Source organism: Mustela putorius, unplaced genomic scaffold (genome assembly GCF_011764305.1).
Source record: "Mustela putorius furo isolate JIRA1106 unplaced genomic scaffold, ASM1176430v1.1 tig00003853_pilon_pilon_pilon, whole genome shotgun sequence".
In the NCBI taxonomy this organism is placed as follows: domain Eukaryota; kingdom Metazoa; phylum Chordata; class Mammalia; order Carnivora; family Mustelidae; genus Mustela; species Mustela putorius.
In genome coordinates, this window is record NW_025422005.1 from 849266 (window position 1) to 866891 (window position 17626).

General features: G+C 59.5%; 1 protein-coding gene across 1 annotated transcript; it reads left to right on the forward strand.

Moving 5' to 3' along the window:
- Nucleotides 1-6719: 6719 nt before the first annotated feature.
- GABRD (gamma-aminobutyric acid type A receptor subunit delta) lies at nucleotides 6720-16798 on the forward strand. Its single transcript, XM_004768750.3, has 9 exons — nucleotides 6720-6975; nucleotides 11768-11880; nucleotides 12156-12223; nucleotides 12319-12539; nucleotides 13605-13687; nucleotides 14154-14291; nucleotides 14928-15083; nucleotides 15323-15534; nucleotides 15868-16798. The coding sequence occupies exons 1-9, from the start codon at nucleotides 6908-6910 to the stop codon at nucleotides 16165-16167; spliced, it is 1359 nt and encodes a 452-aa protein (XP_004768807.1). The 5' UTR covers nucleotides 6720-6907; the 3' UTR covers nucleotides 16168-16798.
- Nucleotides 16799-17626: the final 828 nt, after the last annotated feature.

Sequence of the window (17626 nt, forward strand, 5' to 3'; positions counted from 1 at the left end):
ATATCTCAATAAAGTCGTTATTAAAAAAGTTTTTGAATGAAGGCAAAGTCCTGCTGCTGACTGGGATGGAGTGACGGAAAGCTTCCCCGGCCCTTCTCAGGCAAGCGACACCCAGGGGGAGCAGGAGCCATAAAGGAACATTGACAAAATGGATTTCATCAAGATTAAAAACTTCGGCTCTTGAGGAGTTCCTGTTAGGAAAAATGAACTGACAGGGGCACCTGGGTGGCTCAATGGGTTAAAGCCTCTGCCTTTGGCTCAGGTCATGATCCCAGGGTCCTGGGATCGAGCCCCACATCGGGCTCTCTGCTCTGCAGGGAGCCTGCTTCCTCTTCTCTCTCTGCCTGCTTCTCTGCCTACTTGTGATTTCTCTCTCTCTGTCAAATAAATAAAATCTTTGAAAAAAAAAAGAAAAGTCAAGCCCCAGACTGGGAGAAAGTATTTGCAAGACGTACATCCAGTGAAGGACGTCTATCTGCAATATACAAAGAACTCTTACAACTCAATAAGAAGGCCAACAATCTCATTTTAAAATATTGACAGACGGGATGCCTGGGTGGCTCAGTTGGTTGAGCATCCAACTCTTGGTTTCAGCTCAGGTCACGATCTCGGGGTCATGAGTTCAAGCCCCAGATCAGGCTCCACACTCGGCTGGGAGTCTGCTGCAAATTCTTTCCCTGTGCCCCTCCCTCTGCTCTCTGTCTCTCAAATAAATAAATACATCTTTAAAAGAAAATATTGTGAAAAGATTTGAACAAGCCTATAAAGAGGTTTCAGAGTCATAAGCCATTAAAAAATGCACATTAAATCCACAATGAGATGTCTATGCATAGTCACAAAAATGGCCAAAATTAAAGATGTATAAGCGAGCATTGATAAGGAGGCAGAGTAACTTAAAATCTCATCCATCGCTGGTGGGAATACAAAATAGCACAGCCACACTGGGATACAGATTAGTAGTTTCCTATAAACATACATTCCCCTTAAAATCCCATAATCCTACAACTAGGTATGTATCCAAAGAAAATGCCCACACAGACACTTGCACTTGAGCTTTCAAAGCAACTTGACTCCTAACAGATGTACCTCGGTACAGCCCAAACGTCTGTCAGCAGGTGGCTTCACGCTGTGGGGTATATTCATACAATGGAACGCGACTCAGCATAGAGATAAACTTCCGATCCGGCCAGCACGTGAATAAACCTTAAAGGTATTACGCTGAGTGAAAGGAGCCGGACACAAGCTTACTGTATTAGTCACTCATTGCTGTGTAACAAATGGCCGTGAGACACCGTGGATCAAAACAACACCCTTATCCCACAGCTTTTGTCAGGGTCGGGTCCCCAGCTCTGCCTCTTACAAAGCTGAAGCCAAGGGCCATGTCCAGGTTCACAGTCATCTTGAGGTTCACGGGGTCCAGTTGCACTCTCCAGCTCACTCTGGCTGGGCAGGGGACGTCAGCTCCCTTGGTCCCTGTCAGACCAAGGGCCGGTCCCCAATTCCTTGCCTGGTGAGTCTCCTGCTACACCAGCTCTCAACATGGCAGTCAGCTCTTCAACGTGAACAAGTAGGGTGCCAGCAAGACCTAAGGCACGTGTTTCACAAGCCGACCCTGGACATGATGTCTTGTCCCTTTTGGATATCATTGAAACAGGTGAGTGGGTCCAGACCCCATGCCAGGGAAGATGTCCAGTACCAGGGCAGGGGTCGCTGGGAGCCGTCGTGGGAGGCTGCCCGCACCAACCTCACACTGTGCGATCCTTGTATGTCGCACTTTAGAAAAGCAAAACTAAAGCAACAGAAAGCAGATGCTCATGGTTTACTCGGGACCAGACCCGGGGAGCGGACTGACCATGACGATGGTAGAAATAGGTAAGGTTGGCTGTGGTCCATCGAAACTGTATACTTAAAATCGGTGAACTTTACTGTATATAAATTATATGTCAACAAAGCTAATATAAAGTAAAATAAAATCTAGATCCAGGCCATAATCTAAAAGGCTGTGTGAGACCTGACCTGGACCCTGCCTGTCTTTTTTTTTTTTTTTTTAAAGATTTTATTTATCTGACAGAGATCACAAGTAGGCAGAGAGGCAGGCAGAGAGAGAGGAGGAAGCAGGCTCCCCGCGGAGCAGAGAGCCTGACGTGGGGCTCAATCCCAGGACCCTGGAATCATGACCCGAGCCGAAGGCAGCGGCTTCACCCGCTGAGCCCCGGTGCCCCACGGACCCCCCGTCGCACCCCCTGTGTCACTGCCCACACTGGCTTTGCTTCTCTTTGGCTGGTTCATCCCAGCCTCAGGACTTCTGCACTTTCTTGTAAAAAACATAAAAAAAATCTTTAGGGGCGCCTGGGGTGCTCAGTGGGTTAAAGCCTCTGCCTTCAGCTCAGGTCATGATCCCAGGGTCCTGGGATCGAGTCCCACATCAGGTTCTCTGCTTGGTGGGGAGCCTGCTTCCTCCTCTTTCTCTGCCTACTTGTGATCTCTGTTAAATAAATTAAAAAAATCTTTTTTAAAGTAATCTCAACACCCAACATCGGGCTCAAACTGACAACTCCAAGACCGAGAGCCACATGTTCTTCGGCTGAGCCAGCTAGGTGCCCCAGCACCTTTGCACTTTCTGTTCTCTCTCTGAAGCACTTACCTGGCTCTTGATGTGGCTGGCTTTTTCTCCAGGAGGGATAGGCTATAATTTAAGTTCCAGCTCGAATGGTACCTCATCGAAGGCCTTTCCTGACTACCCTGTCTAAGCGTCCCCACCCCCAGCACAACTACTCTATTATTTTGGTCTTGTTTACACTCCTTCACAGCCTGTATTTCTTCTGAAATGATGGTTCATTTCCTCACCGACTGTCTGTCCTCCCCTTTCTAGAAGGTGAGCTCAGTGGAGATGGCGACCTTTTATATCTTCTTCACAACCCATGTCTGGACCAATACTTGGCATGTGGTAGGTTGAATAATCCATTAATATTTGTTAAGTGAATATTGATCTGGTGGGGGCTTTTTTGGGGGAAGTTTAATGAAGGGAATCAAATGTCAAGTATGAAAAAGTTCCTGTTTTTATCTGTCTGGCATCCCGCCTGGAGGATCAGCATCCAGGACCAGAGGGAGAGGAGGGGCGCAGCGTCCTCCTGCCAGAGTTTGGGAAGAACCTCATCCGGCTGCCGGCGGGACCCCCTCCCCCCCGCGGCCCCTGACAGTCTCCCTGTGGCTGACCCAGCCCCCGCTCCGTCCAAAGCAGACACTTTTCCTCCCTTGACTGACAGCCTTTTTGTCAGGAATGTTAATTTGTGTCTACTGTTTTCTTTACGTGTAGGATTTCAAACCACTACTTTAAAAAACATAAAAAAGGAGAACAGAATTCTGGCTTTTCCACGTTAAACATGAATGTGCTGGAATGTCTATTTGACTCGTGTGGAAACAACTCTCTGAGAGGCCGAGTCTGGGGTCTGTCGGTTCTCAGGGCCTCGAACCCTGAGAACAGCATGGCCATGGCCGTGAGCTCGCCCTCCGTCTAAGGAGACAGATGACCTCCGGCCGCTGCAAGTAGTTTGCATCAGATCCTTTCTGCCGAGTTCTCTCTGCTTCTCAGACCGATGGATTCCGTGTAAAAATCACAGCATTAATACTCGCAGGCTACGCTCAAGAAAATTCTCCTGTGTCACTGCCGTTTTCTCCCCAGTAAAATCGTAAGGCAGCCTCACAAATCTATCAGGCAGGGACTTTAAATTTAGCTAGTGCTGCTTCCCCTCCCAGATCGCCGTGACTCACCTCTACCTCCCGGGGCCGTCCTGCTGCTGGGGTGGAAGCCGGCCAGCTCTCCGCCGCGGCCTCAGCCCGGGTGTCATCCCACTCCATTCGCTGTGGGCACCAGGCAAAGCGATTAAATAACACAAAAACGACGGCAGGCTGGTGGTTTCCAGAATCTAACAGACCAGCAGACCAGACTGGTCTGGTTTTTCCAGATGCAGCTTAGGGTGGCCAAGCATGGTCTCAGGGACGTGCTCCGGTGACCCCAGGGTTAACCAAGGAGGCAGAGTTTCTAAACCTTCCACTGAAGGCACAACTGTCCTGTCCCGCTCTGTGCCATATGGGGAGACCATGCCGCCTCCCTGCATAAATAGGAGAAAGACAGCAATGTCACTGCCCCCAGCTTGAAACCAGAGGGCTCTGCATGGGTCCTGCCTGATCGGGAAGCCACCTCATCAAATAAGCCAAAAGGGACTCCATGGACGAGTTAAATAGATGTACGTACGGGGACCAAATGCCTTAGGTTTGAAATTTGTTCCTTTATCATTCTCATTCCCCTGGTCTGGTGCCGAGCCTCCTGTTTTGCGCTCTTAATGGTACCAAGAAAGGAGCTGGGGTTGTCCAGGCATTTGGGCAAAGGGCACAGATCTTCCTGGAGACGGAGAACCTTTCACTTCCCCAAGGGTCCTTCTCAAGGATTTTGAAAGTCACCAAAGCCCCTCTTGGAAGGTGGTTTCTCCCCTCAAAAAGTACTAGGCACGGGATTCACACGGAGAACAACTTATGTGTTTTCCAGAGAAGGGAAGTGGCTTGACGGACCTCTGAGTGGGGAGCATTTCCCAGACCCTCAGAGGGAGGGACCAGGGGGCTGGTTCTGTCCCACAGATGCAGATGCTCCCGTATCCTGGGCCCCCCTCAGCCCAACCAGCAGCCAGACACACAGAACCAAGGCCCTGGTTTCTTGACCTTTGCTGGGGGCACCCAGAATTGGCCCTCTCTGTTCGGAGGCAGTTGTCTGAAGGGGGCCGAAGAGGAAAAAGGGGACACAGAAGTGGCCACAAACTAATTCCTGAAAAACCAGAAGAAGGAACAATAAAAACCCCACTCTTCAGACCCAGACAAACTAGGTAGGGACTAGACCTGAAATGGAGCTCGAGGATTCTAGGGAAGAAAAAGCATTTTGACTGATGGTCACAGGAGGCCCCGGTGATGCCTGCCGCAGCGGCTCCTACAGAAACCTCGTCCTGGTGTGCGCGAAAGGTGGAATGTGTGAGCAGGTGACTTCTGTACATCTCTGTCTCTTGGTGGTTCTTGAAACAGCGCCTGCCTCCAGGGCTTGCGGAAGAAGAGGCGAGCTGATGTCCCCAAACAGCCAGAGCTAAGGCTGAAATTCCTGTCTAGTGACCCTCTGCAGGGAGAGCTTAAGGTTCCCTTTATGCCTCAGCTAACAGGCAAGTGAAGAAAATGGCAGCAGAACTGGGTCACCCTGAACTAATTGAGTCAAGTGATTCAAGGTCAAGGTTATTTCTCAGAGGCTGTTAGCACCTGGACCTTCTCAAATATTCATAGAGTGACGGTGAGCTCAGCATGGTTGCCTGGACCCGCACAAAGATCAGAGCTTGGGGCTGAAAGGCAGGAGCTCCCGAGCAGTAAAGCGGCTGCGGACCGTGCTCGTTTTGCTGGCTTTTGGAGACTGAGCCTGTGTATTTCCCTACATTTGTTAAGCACCTGCTATGTGCTGGAGGTTTAGACATGAAGGAGCCTGAAGAAGCGGGCAGGGAGGACCTCTGTTCTAGCGGGAATGGTAACAATCCTGTTGAACGCTCACAACTCTTACTTTGTGCAAGGACACACTCTGGGCGCTTGTTGGAGGACTGACTCCTCCCAACAAACACGTCCGAAAGGGCCCACAGGAAAGTGGCCCCGAGGCCCTGAGACTTGTTCAGAGCACAGGCACATTCGCGCCACGTGGGAACGCGCTGAGATCTTTGCGTCTCTACCCAAAGGTGGCATTTACACCGAGACCCGCCTGGCTCTCTTACCCGCCTATTCCTGGCTCCACGAAAGAAAACTGGGACCCCAGCCCTGGATACTTGGCCTTCTAGGCTGGGCTGGAAATACCTGGCAGCAAAGTTCTTTCTACCTGCCCCTGCTCTGGCCAGTGTCTGCGGTCTCACAGGGAGGCTTAACCCACTCCAGAACAAGTTTGCTCTTGTTTTCATGGGAATTCACTTTCTATTGTCAGTTGATAAAGAGTCCAGAAGGGAATAAATGGGACCAATGACAAAGTTTTTTGAGGGAAACTGCGAAGGGCTTTAAGTTGAAAAGAATTAAAATAGAAAACGCTCAAGGCCTTGACTTTCTCAGCTCTTTGTCAGGCCAGACGGGGAAGTCACTGCATCCGCGGCCAGGACCCCGGCCAGGACCGCGGCCGGCGGGGGGAGCACCCCCAGGGCGCACCGCCCTTCTCTCCCCCAGGCGGGCCTTTCAGGGTGGGCAGAGCTGCTCTGCCTCGTGACCGCTCAGGCTCTGCTCTCCCCCAAGTGCGAGGGGTTTGGAAGGAGCTGCTGGTGGGGGCGTTGGGTCTCTCCTACGAGCGGGTGAACGCCGCAGGGGCGCTAGCCCCCTCCCCGAGCCACGCTCCTCAAGTGCCTGAACCAGGTGCCCGGGACCTGTGTCCCCCACAGCCAGCCCCGGGGACGAGGATCGCCGCGCCCGTCCGTCTGCAGGCGCCCGGCCGGGCAGCGGGAGGCGGCGACCAGGCGGGGCGCGGGGCTGGGTCGCCTTCCCCGCAGCAGTGAAGCGGAGCGCGAGTGCCCGACCCCCGGGGAGGGGGGCGCGGCTAGGTCGGGCGGGAGCTGGAGGCGGGGCGCTGCCGCGAGGCTCGGGGGCGGGGAGGAATCCGCGCAGCTCGAGTGCGGCGGGCTGGGCGGCAGGTGGGGGCGGACGGGCGGGGCGGCGGGGGGCGGGCGGCCCGGTTCGGGGCGGGGCGGGCTCTGGGTTCTGCGCTCCGTCCGCCCTCGCGCCCGCGCCGCGCGCCCTCCCGCTCCCGCCCAGCCTGTGCTGCTACCGCGGCCGCCGGAGAAGCAACTTCTCGAGCGCCCGCGACCGGCGGGACCTCGGCGCCGTCCCCGGTCCAGCGCCGAGCGCCGAGGCCATGGACACGCTGATCGGGCTGCTGCCCCCGCTCCTGCTGCTCTGCGCGCAGCAGCCCCGCGGCGCCAGGTAAGCAACCCGGGGTCCGCGCTGCTGCCAGGGTCGCCCTCGGTGGGGAGAACCCTCGGGCCTTCATCCCCATCCCCCGCGCCTGTCTACCTCCGCCCCCGGCTTCATCGCCCCCGTCGACTCCTCATCCCTCCGTGTCCACCCCCATCTCCCCGCGAGGACTTTCCTCCCCCGACCCCGACTCCCCCGCGGGCTCTTCTCTCGGGACTCACCGCGCCGCTGCCCTTGGGGCGCGGGCCGCGGCCACTCCAGCTGCGGGCGCCCCCGGGTGCTGTCCGCCGTCCCGGTGCTGAACCGGCGCCGCTCGGCCGGCCGAGGGCGGGGGAGACGCTCCCAATCCTCCGGGGTGCCCGGGCTCGCCGGGGTCCTCCGCCCCAGAGGCGCTTGGCCGGCCCCTGGCTGGCTGGTGCCCTTCCAGGCGCCGGCTGAGCGCTCGGCTCCGCACGAGCTGCAGGCAGGCAGGAAGGAGCGATCCTGAGGACACGGGGGAGGAGGCTGCTCCCTTTCCCATGGGAGCAGAGCTACACAGACGAGCTTCCGCTGCAGCTAGCAGGGCTGGGGTGGACGAGATGAGGGCTGTGGGTGGTCGTCAGAAAGTTCCGGCTCAGGACACCGGAGTCTCCTTTCCGGGGCCCTTTCAAATGGAATCCGCTGAATTCCAGAGTATGCAGGTGGGAAGGAGCCCACTGCCTGGTCGGGGGTGGGGGAGCACGTAGGGATGGGAGGGGGGGGGACATGCAGGACAACTCAGGATTTCTAACTGTCGGGGGAGGGGAGGATGGAAAAGGTTAAGAAGAAGGGTCCCCCTGGGCTGTGGCTTCCTCCCTTTGGCCTCAGGGACCAGTAGGGTCCCTTGGTTTGTCTCTTCTCTGGGGACTTGAAATGGGCTCCAGGTGGCCTGGCAGCCCATGCATTTATGCCGGTCACCTTCCACGCGAGTTGTGAGGGGACTTTTTGAGGATTATCTTGGTGCAAGCGCTGCAGAAAACCAGAACAAGGACAGCCCCCACTCCTCCCCTAGCATTCCAGACTTCTGGACCCTTAGAAACTGGAAAAGGTTGAACATCAGCCTGTGTTTGGGATATAGACACTCAGGCAGCACATATCAGGGACACAGGGGGAGATGTGTGGGGTGGGGGACAGAGCCAGGAAGCTCTGGGTCTGGCCACAGTGTGGCCATCGTGCCCCAGACCACAGGCAGCGTTGACGCAACCCGTACCCTCGGGAGGGCTTTGTTCTTTTATGGAGACCCATGGTCCTTTTCCCTCTTCCCACTTCAAGGTAACAGGAAGGGCAAAGCACTGAGGTGTAGCCATGGACGTATGTCCTAAAAGCCTGGGACCAGCTATGGGCCCAGGACAGCCATGCAGCTGTGATTCCCAAATGTCCCAGCTTCTTCGGATCCCAAAGTCTTAGCCCAAGTTTGACACCAAAGCTCATTGGGTGGCAAAGACTATTCGCTTTTCCATGAGGCTCATTTATCCTACTTTTGGGGCCTGCTTGTACTTTCCTGCTGGGAAATTCTCCAGACCCTCCCCCACACCCCAAGTCCGGAAGTGCATTATATCGCCTTTCTAAAAACAGAAACATTCTGAACTTTGACCCACATCTGGCTTAGGGTTTGGGTAAGGGATGTGTCTGTCTGCCTGTCTGCCTGTCTGCATGTCTGCGCAGTGAGGCCCCGCCGCGGGGAGAGCCTCTGGGCTTTATGGGCCTTGGGTGGCGACCTTCAGACAGTGTCCTGCTGTCAGTCCAGAGCCTCCTCTCCCAGCCTCTGTGTCCCTCCATCCGGAGGCCAGGAGGACAGCACCTCCCTTCCCTCGGGCTTGTCCTCACACCCGGCGCGGAGCGGTGTGGGATGATGGACAGGTGCGTGCTCTGGCTGCGGGACTCAGGGCAGACCCTGGGCCTCCTGGTGGGAGCAGAAGGAAAGTGCCTTGCGGCGCTGGTGGCTCGGGCCCAAGTTGTGCCTTCCCTGAGCCCCCGCTGGTGCAGTGGGTGCCCGAGCTTGCTGGCTGCACACCCTGCGGCCGGCCCCGCTCTGGGCCCCCGGCGCCTCCGCGTCCCTGGAGGAGCTCTGCTGGTAGCTCCTGTGCCGGCTCATGGCGCGACTGGTGTGGGCTTCCTCCTCGCCTTGGTAACTGAGGTGTCAGAGCAGCTGGTGCTTCCGTGACAGCAAAGCTGTTGGGGACCGTGGGCTTGTGTGTGCACGGTGAAGAGGACCCCGCTGCCTCGCTCAGCTACACCCACCTTTCCTTGTCCCCAGGGGCACAGACAAGTGACAGGGGTCAGTTGAGGGAGAGAGGCCTGATGGTGCCTGACAGCTAGGTGCAAGCTGCCAGTGTTTTCATGGGGCCTGCTTTATCCCGGGAGTCTGGACATCTGTCTCTGAGCTTCTCTGTCTGTCCACACAAGGGGAGCCCCTTCCCTAGGCCATCGTTGGGTCCAAGGCCATCAGATGAAACAGAACCTCTCTCCCAAGGCACTAGTCAGAGTCTCCACAAGCTCGCCCTGTGCTGAGCTCCCTGCACGTGGCCTGTGGACCCAGTCCACCCCTTTAGCTGCCCACCTGAACCATGGGAGGAAAGCAAGGCCCCCACGACCCAGGCTAGCGTGCCGGGCGTCCTTCTCGGATGGCCTTTGTCATCTCTTCACAGCTGGAAAAATGAGCAGCCCCTGTTGTAAGTGACAAGTGAGATGGGGCTGGGGGCCTTTCCCCCTCGGACTCCATGAGGGACGGCAACGGCGAAGAAGTCTGCTGGCCTCCTTCCAGTTCAAGGCAGTCTTCAGGGCCAGGGGCTGCCCCATGGTCCTGCCTTCATGCCTGCGAGTGGGCCTGGGGCCTGGCCGAGGAAAGGGGCGGCCGCCTGGGCCACCACCCCAGGCCAGGGAAGGCCGAGTCTCCTGACAGCCTCATTCCTGGCAGGCTGGCCGCTGCAGCAAGACGGCAGCTGGGACGGTCCAAAAATAAAACCCAGTTCCAGTGCCTTCCTGTGCGGTCTCAGGGCGGCCTCCGTGTGTGTGGCTGTGCGCACGTGGGGTCAGGACTTCGCTCACGTCCTTCTTATACGTCGTTACCGAATCACCTGCGCGCCCCTGCGCTGGACCAGGCCGCTGTCTGGAGGGACCGAGGTGGTTCCTGGGGGGAGGTCAGGGTTTGTGAATTTCTTTCGCTGAGGAGCTCTTGGTTCAAATTCAACCTTCTTCAAGGGGCCCATAGATGAGACAGGGGAGGGGCTGTCGCAGGCAAGCTCTAGACAAGGGACAAGGTGTTCTAGAACCCCCTTCTGAGACTACAGCGTGATTACAGAGTAACACATGAGTGCTGTTCTCAAATGCCCTCCCCTCTTCCAGCCTGACTCTGGGCAGGCCTTGTCCTCCGGCCAGGGGCAGGATGTGTGAGTTTCCTGGGGCTTCTCTAACAAGTGACCACAAACTGGAGGGGCTTAAGACCATGGACATTTATTCTTTCCCAGCTCTGGAGGCCAGAAGCCCCAGATCAAGTCTGAGGGCAGGGCTGACTCCTTCTGGAAGGTTCTGAGGGAGAAACCATTCCTGGGCTTCTTGGCAGTTTGGGGCCCTCCTGGGGTCTGTGGCAACCCTTGGCTCGGGACTGCGTTTCTCCGATCTCTGCCTCTGTTGTGACAGGACTTTCTTCCTGTGTGTCTGCCTTTTCTTCTTATAAGATGCCACTCTTTGGGGGCACCTGGGTGGCTCAGTGGGTTAAGCCGCTGCCTTCGGCTCAGGTCATGATCTCAGGGTCCTGGGATCGAGCCCCACATCGGGCTCTCTGCTCAGCGGGGAGCCTGCTTCTCACTCTCTCTCTGCCTGCCTCTCTGCCTACTTGTGATCTCTCTGTCAAATAAATAAAATCTTTAAAAAAAAAAAAAAGATGCCACTCTTTGGATTAAGGTCACCCTTATCAAGCATGATATCCTCTTAACTAATTACAGCCCAATTTCCAAATAAGGTTCCATTCTGAGGTTCTGGGTGGACATCAACTTTGGGTGGCACTGTACCCCAGGACAGCTGAGCACAAGTAGGGGCGGGCAGGTGGGGCTGCTGGGGAGCCTTTGGCAGTCTGATGTGTCCCAGCCACACGGCGCGGCTCTGCTGGGGACAACACGACCGGCACAGGCTGCCAGTGGGACTCCCTTGCAACCCTTGGCACGGCCCCAGCTGCTCTGGGATCAGGCTAAGCTTCAGCTAAGCACAGGACAACCTGGGGGTCTCTGGGGCCAGGCCTCGGCCTTCCTAGAAAGGGACAGAGAGCAGGAGGTCAGGTACAACGTCCCCATGGGCCCTTCGCCTTGCCCTGGCGAGGTACTTGCCCTGGGTCAGGTTTGGGACCTCATCCGACCCTACCAACAGCCCCCCACCAGCTTTCTGGTCACACATCTCTTCTCTCAAGTCACCTCCTGCAGAACACCTTACCCTCTGAGGCTGGAAGGAAGACCAGGGGCCCTTGTCAGGCCCTTTGAGGCAATTCATTGGCCGGTGGGGACTCTGGGACTGGCCAGTCTCCTCAGGCGGGTTGTGGAGGGAGGTTGGGGACTCTGCCTGACCCAGCCCGCTCACGCAAGGCCAGGTGGGTAGGAGGCAGCTGAGCAGAGAGGCTGGTGGGGGAGGTGGAGGAATCTTGGGCACTGCTCCTCCCTGGGGCCCCCTGTTTTTGGTAGGCATTCCTGGGACTGGCCAGGTCCGGCCTGGGGCGCTTCACAGCAGTCTCCCAGGAAGGACCTAGGTCCTGTTCCTGGCTCCCAGCCCGTGACCAGCGGGCCTTTGTTTCCAGAGCGATGAATGATATTGGGGACTATGTCGGCTCTAACCTGGAGATATCCTGGCTCCCCAACCTGGATGGCCTGATGGAGGGCTACGCTCGCAACTTCCGGCCAGGCATCGGAGGTGAGGGCGGCCGGTGGGGACACGGGTAGACTCCTGCGTCCAGCAGCGCGTGCGAGCCTTGCTGGCTCTGAGATGGCTCCCCTGAGGGTGCATCTGTGGTCCCCAAGGAGTGTGTCAGATTTTGACAGCTAGCCCCTCCAGGGAGACAGCCAGGAGGCTAGATCTTCTCAGCATCTCATCACAGAGCGTCGCCAGCACGGTCCTCCCCGCAAAGTCCTGTCCTGCCTGCCGGCTTTCAGTGGGTGGACAGCCTGGCTTCAGCTCCTTCCTTGCAGGGCCCCCTGTGAACGTGGCCCTCGCCATCGAGGTGGCCAGCATCGACCACATCTCGGAGGCGAACATGGTAGGTGCCGGCCACACTCTGCCGCACCCCTGCCCGGGGCCCCCGGGGCAGGAGCCGGGCTGATGGCCAGTGGCCCTCCCTGCCTTCCCCTGCAGGAGTACACCATGACGGTGTTTCTGCACCAGAGCTGGCGCGACAGCAGGCTGGCCTACAACCACACCAACGAGACTCTGGGGCTGGACAGCCGCTTCGTGGATAAGCTGTGGCTCCCAGACACCTTCATTGTGAATGCCAAGTCCGCCTGGTTCCACGACGTGACGGTAGAGAACAAGCTCATCCGGCTGCAGCCCGACGGGGTGATCCTTTACAGCATCCGGTGAGGACCTGTCCCCAGCAAGAGGCCCCGCCAGGAGCCAGCTTGGGGCGGGGAGGGTGGGTCCGGAGCCTCTGGTCGCCAGAACCGCTGAACCCATGGCAGCTGCAGAGGGGGCGGCGGGAAGCCCGCAGGTGCAGCTTTTTGGCCAACGCGGTGCCTTTCTGTTTTCTCTGCGGGGGTGAGATTCACATAACATAAAATTCACCATTTCTATGCGAATGATTCTGTGGCATTCAGTAGATTCGCAGTGTTGTGCAAACATCACCTCTGTCTGATTCCAGAACGTCTCATTCCCCGAAAAGGAGACCCCGGGCCCCTGAGCATTCCCTCACCACCCCCCCCCCCGAACCTGCTTTCTGCCCATTCTGCACATTTCACGTCGAGTGAGTCATGCGCGACGTGTCTTCGTGTCTGCTTCCTCTTTTCAGCAGTGTTTCTGGTGTTGCCCGTGTTGTGACGTCCCTTCTGTGGCTGAGTAGCATTCCGTGGCCTGGTGCCCCCTCCTGCGTTCAGGAGCCCTGGGCAGCTCCACGTGTCGGCCATCGTGGATCGGGCCGCTGTGAACATGAATGTCCACACATTTGTTTCCACACGTGCTTCTGACACGTGCCTTTTAAAAACAGCATTAGTTGCCAACCAGGAGATTTATATAAGAGTCTAAATTCTTCTGGAGAGTCAGAACGTTCGGCGGCCCCGGCCTCTTCCCACACTGCCCGGTCGGCGGGAACGCCCAGAGGCTGTCCTTCAGCGCAGGTCGGGTGCTCGGGCACCCTTGTCTTCCAAGCCCCCCGCCCCGGCTTAGCCAAATGCTTAGGCATTTGGAAGGACGAACAAAGTGACAGGAGCCCAGCTGCGATTCCCGAAGGAAGAGCCAGGAGTGTCTGTCCGTGGACCGCGGCGGTCCGTGCGCCCCCCGCTGGGGCCAGCGTCTCGCCGACAGAGCCCCAGAGGCTGTTCGGCCCCCCTCGCTGGACGGGGCCCCCGGGTGGGGGTGGGGGCAGGAGAAGCAGGATGGCGAGCACCGGCCTCCCTCCCGGAGACCTCACCAGCACGTTGTCTGGGCAGAATCACGTCCACGGTGGCCTGCGACATGGACCTGGCCAAGTACCCCATGGACGAGCAGGAGTGCATGCTCCTCCTGGAGAGCTGTGAGTGCCTCCGGCCGCCGGCCGCTCCCGACTCTGCTGGGGAGGGGCCGGGCACGCGCACCGTCAGGGGCCATTGCGGATGACCTGGCTTGGGAACCGGGAAGCATCTGGGCCCCGTGGAGTCGAGGCCGAAGGGAGGGAGCCGCAAGGCCTGAGACCCTCGTCCCGGGGCAGTGCCTTGCCGGGGACAGGCGGGTGTGGAGCCCAGACGAGGCACGTGTCTGTATCACGCGGTCTGCAGGACAGCCGCGGTGGGTCACCCAGAGATGGTGACCTGCCCTGTCCGCCTGCCTGGGGTGCTGGGCGCGGCCGCAGGCCTTCTCACCCCTGGCCGGGTCTTCTCGTGCTGTCCGCTGTCGCTGCTGCGCCAGCTCCCCAGGGGCACGGGGCGCTCCTGCTGGGGGCTGCTGGGGGCTGCCGGGGGCGGGGGTGCGAGGCTCCGCTGCCCGCCGGGGCTCTCCCGCAGACGGCTACTCGTCCGAGGACGTGGTGTACTACTGGTCGGAGAACCAGGAGCGGATCCACGGGCTCAACGAGCTGCATCTGGCCCAGTTCACCATCACCAGCCACCGCTTCACCGCCGAGCTGAGGAACTTCAAATCCGGTAACACGGCTTCTCCCCACGAGCCGGCTTGCGGGTTTCTGGCCCCTCCAGCAAAGCTGACAGCTGGCCCTCGGGATCCCCGAGGAGACACTGGAAAACCACGGATGGGCACAGGCCGCACCCGGGGACTCTGGACACCACAGTGTGGATGGCCGTCAGGTTTTCTCGGCCTTGTTCCTCCGGCCTCTGCTGCTCCCTGGAGGCGGCAGCCCCTGGGGTTTGGGAGACATGAGGGGCCAGGGCGTCAGGGGCCTCCTGGGGCTGCTGTGTCTCCTGGTCCTTCCTGCCCCTTCCCAGCTCCTGCCGCCCCGTCGCTGGTGCCAGTGAGCCCAGCTGGCCCTCTCCTTTCGTCTGGCTGTGCCCCGAGGAGGGCCAGGAGAGCTGGGCTGGCCGCACGGCTGGGGTAGGAGCCTGGGCCAGTGTGGACCCGGACCCCATCTCCTCTCCTTCCTCTGGGCGGCCCTGCAGGGAGCCGGCCTCCCTCCAGGACGAGGGCCTGGGCAGGGGAGACCCCTGACCCATCAGGCTGTGTGGGGGAGGTGGTGAAGGCCGGGGTCTGGGGCTCACAGGGGCCCCTCTGCCCGAACGCCACCGCGTGTGTGAGGCGGGTCCCAACCCGGAGTGCTTCCCCGACAGCCGGCCAGTTCCCCCGGCTCAGCCTGCATTTCCGCCTCCGGAGGAACCGCGGCGTCTACATCATCCAGTCCTATATGCCCTCCGTGCTCCTCGTCGCCATGTCCTGGGTCTCCTTCTGGATCAGCCAGGCGGCGGTGCCGGCCAGGGTGTCTCTAGGTACGGGGCCCTGACCTTTCCTCGGAGGGAGCGGGCCGAAGGGCAGGAGCCCAGAAATAGGACCCCCGCCCTGCCAGCCGCGAGCCCGGGCCTCGTCTCCCAGCCCCATGTTCCCAGCTGTCCTGGGCCCATGGCCAGCTGGGCCAGGTCCGGTCAGAGGAGTCTGACCTGCACTTGGGCCAGGGGTGGGGGCACAGGGAGGTGGCGGGGGCCCCAGCGCTCACCACCCTCCCCAGCAGGTATTACCACGGTGCTCACCATGACCACGCTGATGGTCAGCGCCCGCTCCTCCCTCCCGCGGGCCTCGGCCATCAAGGCCCTCGATGTGTACTTCTGGATCTGCTATGTCTTCGTGTTTGCCGCGTTGGTGGAGTACGCCTTCGCCCACTTCAATGCTGACTACCGGAAGAAGCAGAAGGCCAAGGTCAAGGTCAAAGAGCAGAAAGCAGAGGTGAGGCTGAGCCTGCTGGCTCCCTCGTGTCCAGGGTCAAGGACAGCCTCCCCGACACCCTCCCAGTGGCCCCCAGTCCCCACTCCCTCTAGCCCCAACATGAAGAGGCAGCATTGCTGGGGCCCCTTGTCCCGGGACCTGCTCAGGACCCTCTGCCCCCTGCTCTGGGGAGGTCACTTGCAGCCCCCGGCGCAAAAGAGCAGGTCCAGACTCTGGCCCATTCTGCGGCCGGACACGGGGGGACTTAGGCCCTGGCCCAGGCTGGGGTCCTGGTGTGGGGAGCCGGCCCTGGGCTCAGCCCTGTCTCCTTCCCCGCCACGCCCCACCGCGCAGCTGGACGTGAAGAACGCCATCGTGCTCCTCTCCCTGTCAGCCGCCGGTGCCACCCAGGAGCTGGCTGTGTCCCGCCGGCACTGCCGCGGGGCTGGGAACCTCATGGGCTCCTACAGGTGTGTGGAGATGGAGACCGGGCAGGCCGAGAGGCCGGGGGCGGGCCGCTCGGGGGGCCGGGGAGGCCTCCGTGCACTTTTCAAGCCCATCGACGCCGACACCATTGACATCTATGCCCGCGTGGTGTTCCCGGCGGCCTTCGTGGCCGTCAACGTCCTCTACTGGGCGGCCTACGCCATGTGAGGCCGGAGGTGAGGCCTCGCCTGTCCTGGAGCCCGCAGCGGCTGGGGAGAGGCTCTTGGGCTGATCTGCCTGTTTCGAGGGGGCATGACAACAGGCCCCATAAAACGAGAGAAGAGCCTTGGCCTCGCTGAGGACCCCAGACTCTGTCCCCACCAGCTCCTGCAAGACCACCCCGGGGCTCTCCCACACACCCTTCCTGCGGACCCCTGGCCCGGCCCCTCCTGGACGGCAGACCCAGCCTGACCTGGGGCTGAGTCACACAGGCTCAGGGCCCTGGAGGAACTCTGCGTGCAATTCAAAAAACCATCCCGATTCTAGGCATTCGTGCTGTGGGCCTGGGACCAGGTCCTGGAAGACTGGGAATGGGCGGGGCCGCTTTCTCGGTGAGACGGTGGAGAAGGGCATCCGTGGGCCTTCGGTCCCAGCATGAAATAAAACGGAGCCTTTGGCTGCTGGCTGTGTTCTCTGTCGCTGGGGCTGAGCTGCAGCCGTGACCTCGCTGACTGGAGAGCCGTTCTCTAGCTGTGGGCTCCCTGGGCTCCGGACCGAGAGACTTGGAGCTGTGTCCCCCCCAGGCGAGCCACGTGGCCACATCCTTGGGCATTAGCGGGAGGGGCAGAGGTGCAGGGACCTGGAGAGGGTTGAGGAGTCAGTCACACCTCACCTTAATCTCTTGGACCCGTGGCCAGGGCGCCACTGTGCTGTCTTCTCGGACGTGGTGATGGGTGAAGGGGGGTCACTGAGCCCCACAAACACCGCTCAGCTCCTTCTCATCTCTGCTGCCACTGTGGACGTGGGGTGACAGGGCTGCAGCTGGTGATGCGGGTTTCTGGTCGTCGGAGATCTGAGTTCGGGGGTCCAGATTTTCCGTGGCACCAACAGAGCATGTCATCACCACAGAGGCCGGCAGGGGGGCGAGCAGTGGTTGCTACAGAGCTGGGATGGCCGGCTCCCAGGGCCAACGTCGGCCGTGGGCATGCCGTGCTGTGGTCAAGGTGGCAGCCAGGCAGCTGCCCAGCTGGCCCCGTGGTGCCCCTCCTGGTGGGCCCCCCAAGCCACCTCAAGGGGAGCACGACGGTGACGAGGCGTGAATCAGGTGGTCTGCCATCGGCCTCCGACACACAATCTGCTCAGGGGTCTGCAGCGTCTGGAGGCCTCGGGGACAGGATGCTAGCAGGTGCTTAGTCCCAAAGGGCTTCGTTGGCAGAGTGACCACTGAGTGTCCAGCACAGCCCTGCAGGTAGCGGCTTCCCCAAAGACCCGGCCACATCAAGGACAAAGAAGGGCGTTGGCCCATCGGGACAGACCACAGCCCAGCCTGAACGCCTTCCAGCCGCCCCCCCCAGCTCCCCCTCCTTCTCCCCCTCCAGCTCCAGCTCCTTCTCTAGCTCCAAGGCCCCTCGACTCCTAAATGCCCCTGCTGGTACGCGGGGCTGCTACTTGTCCGCCGCCGTCAAGA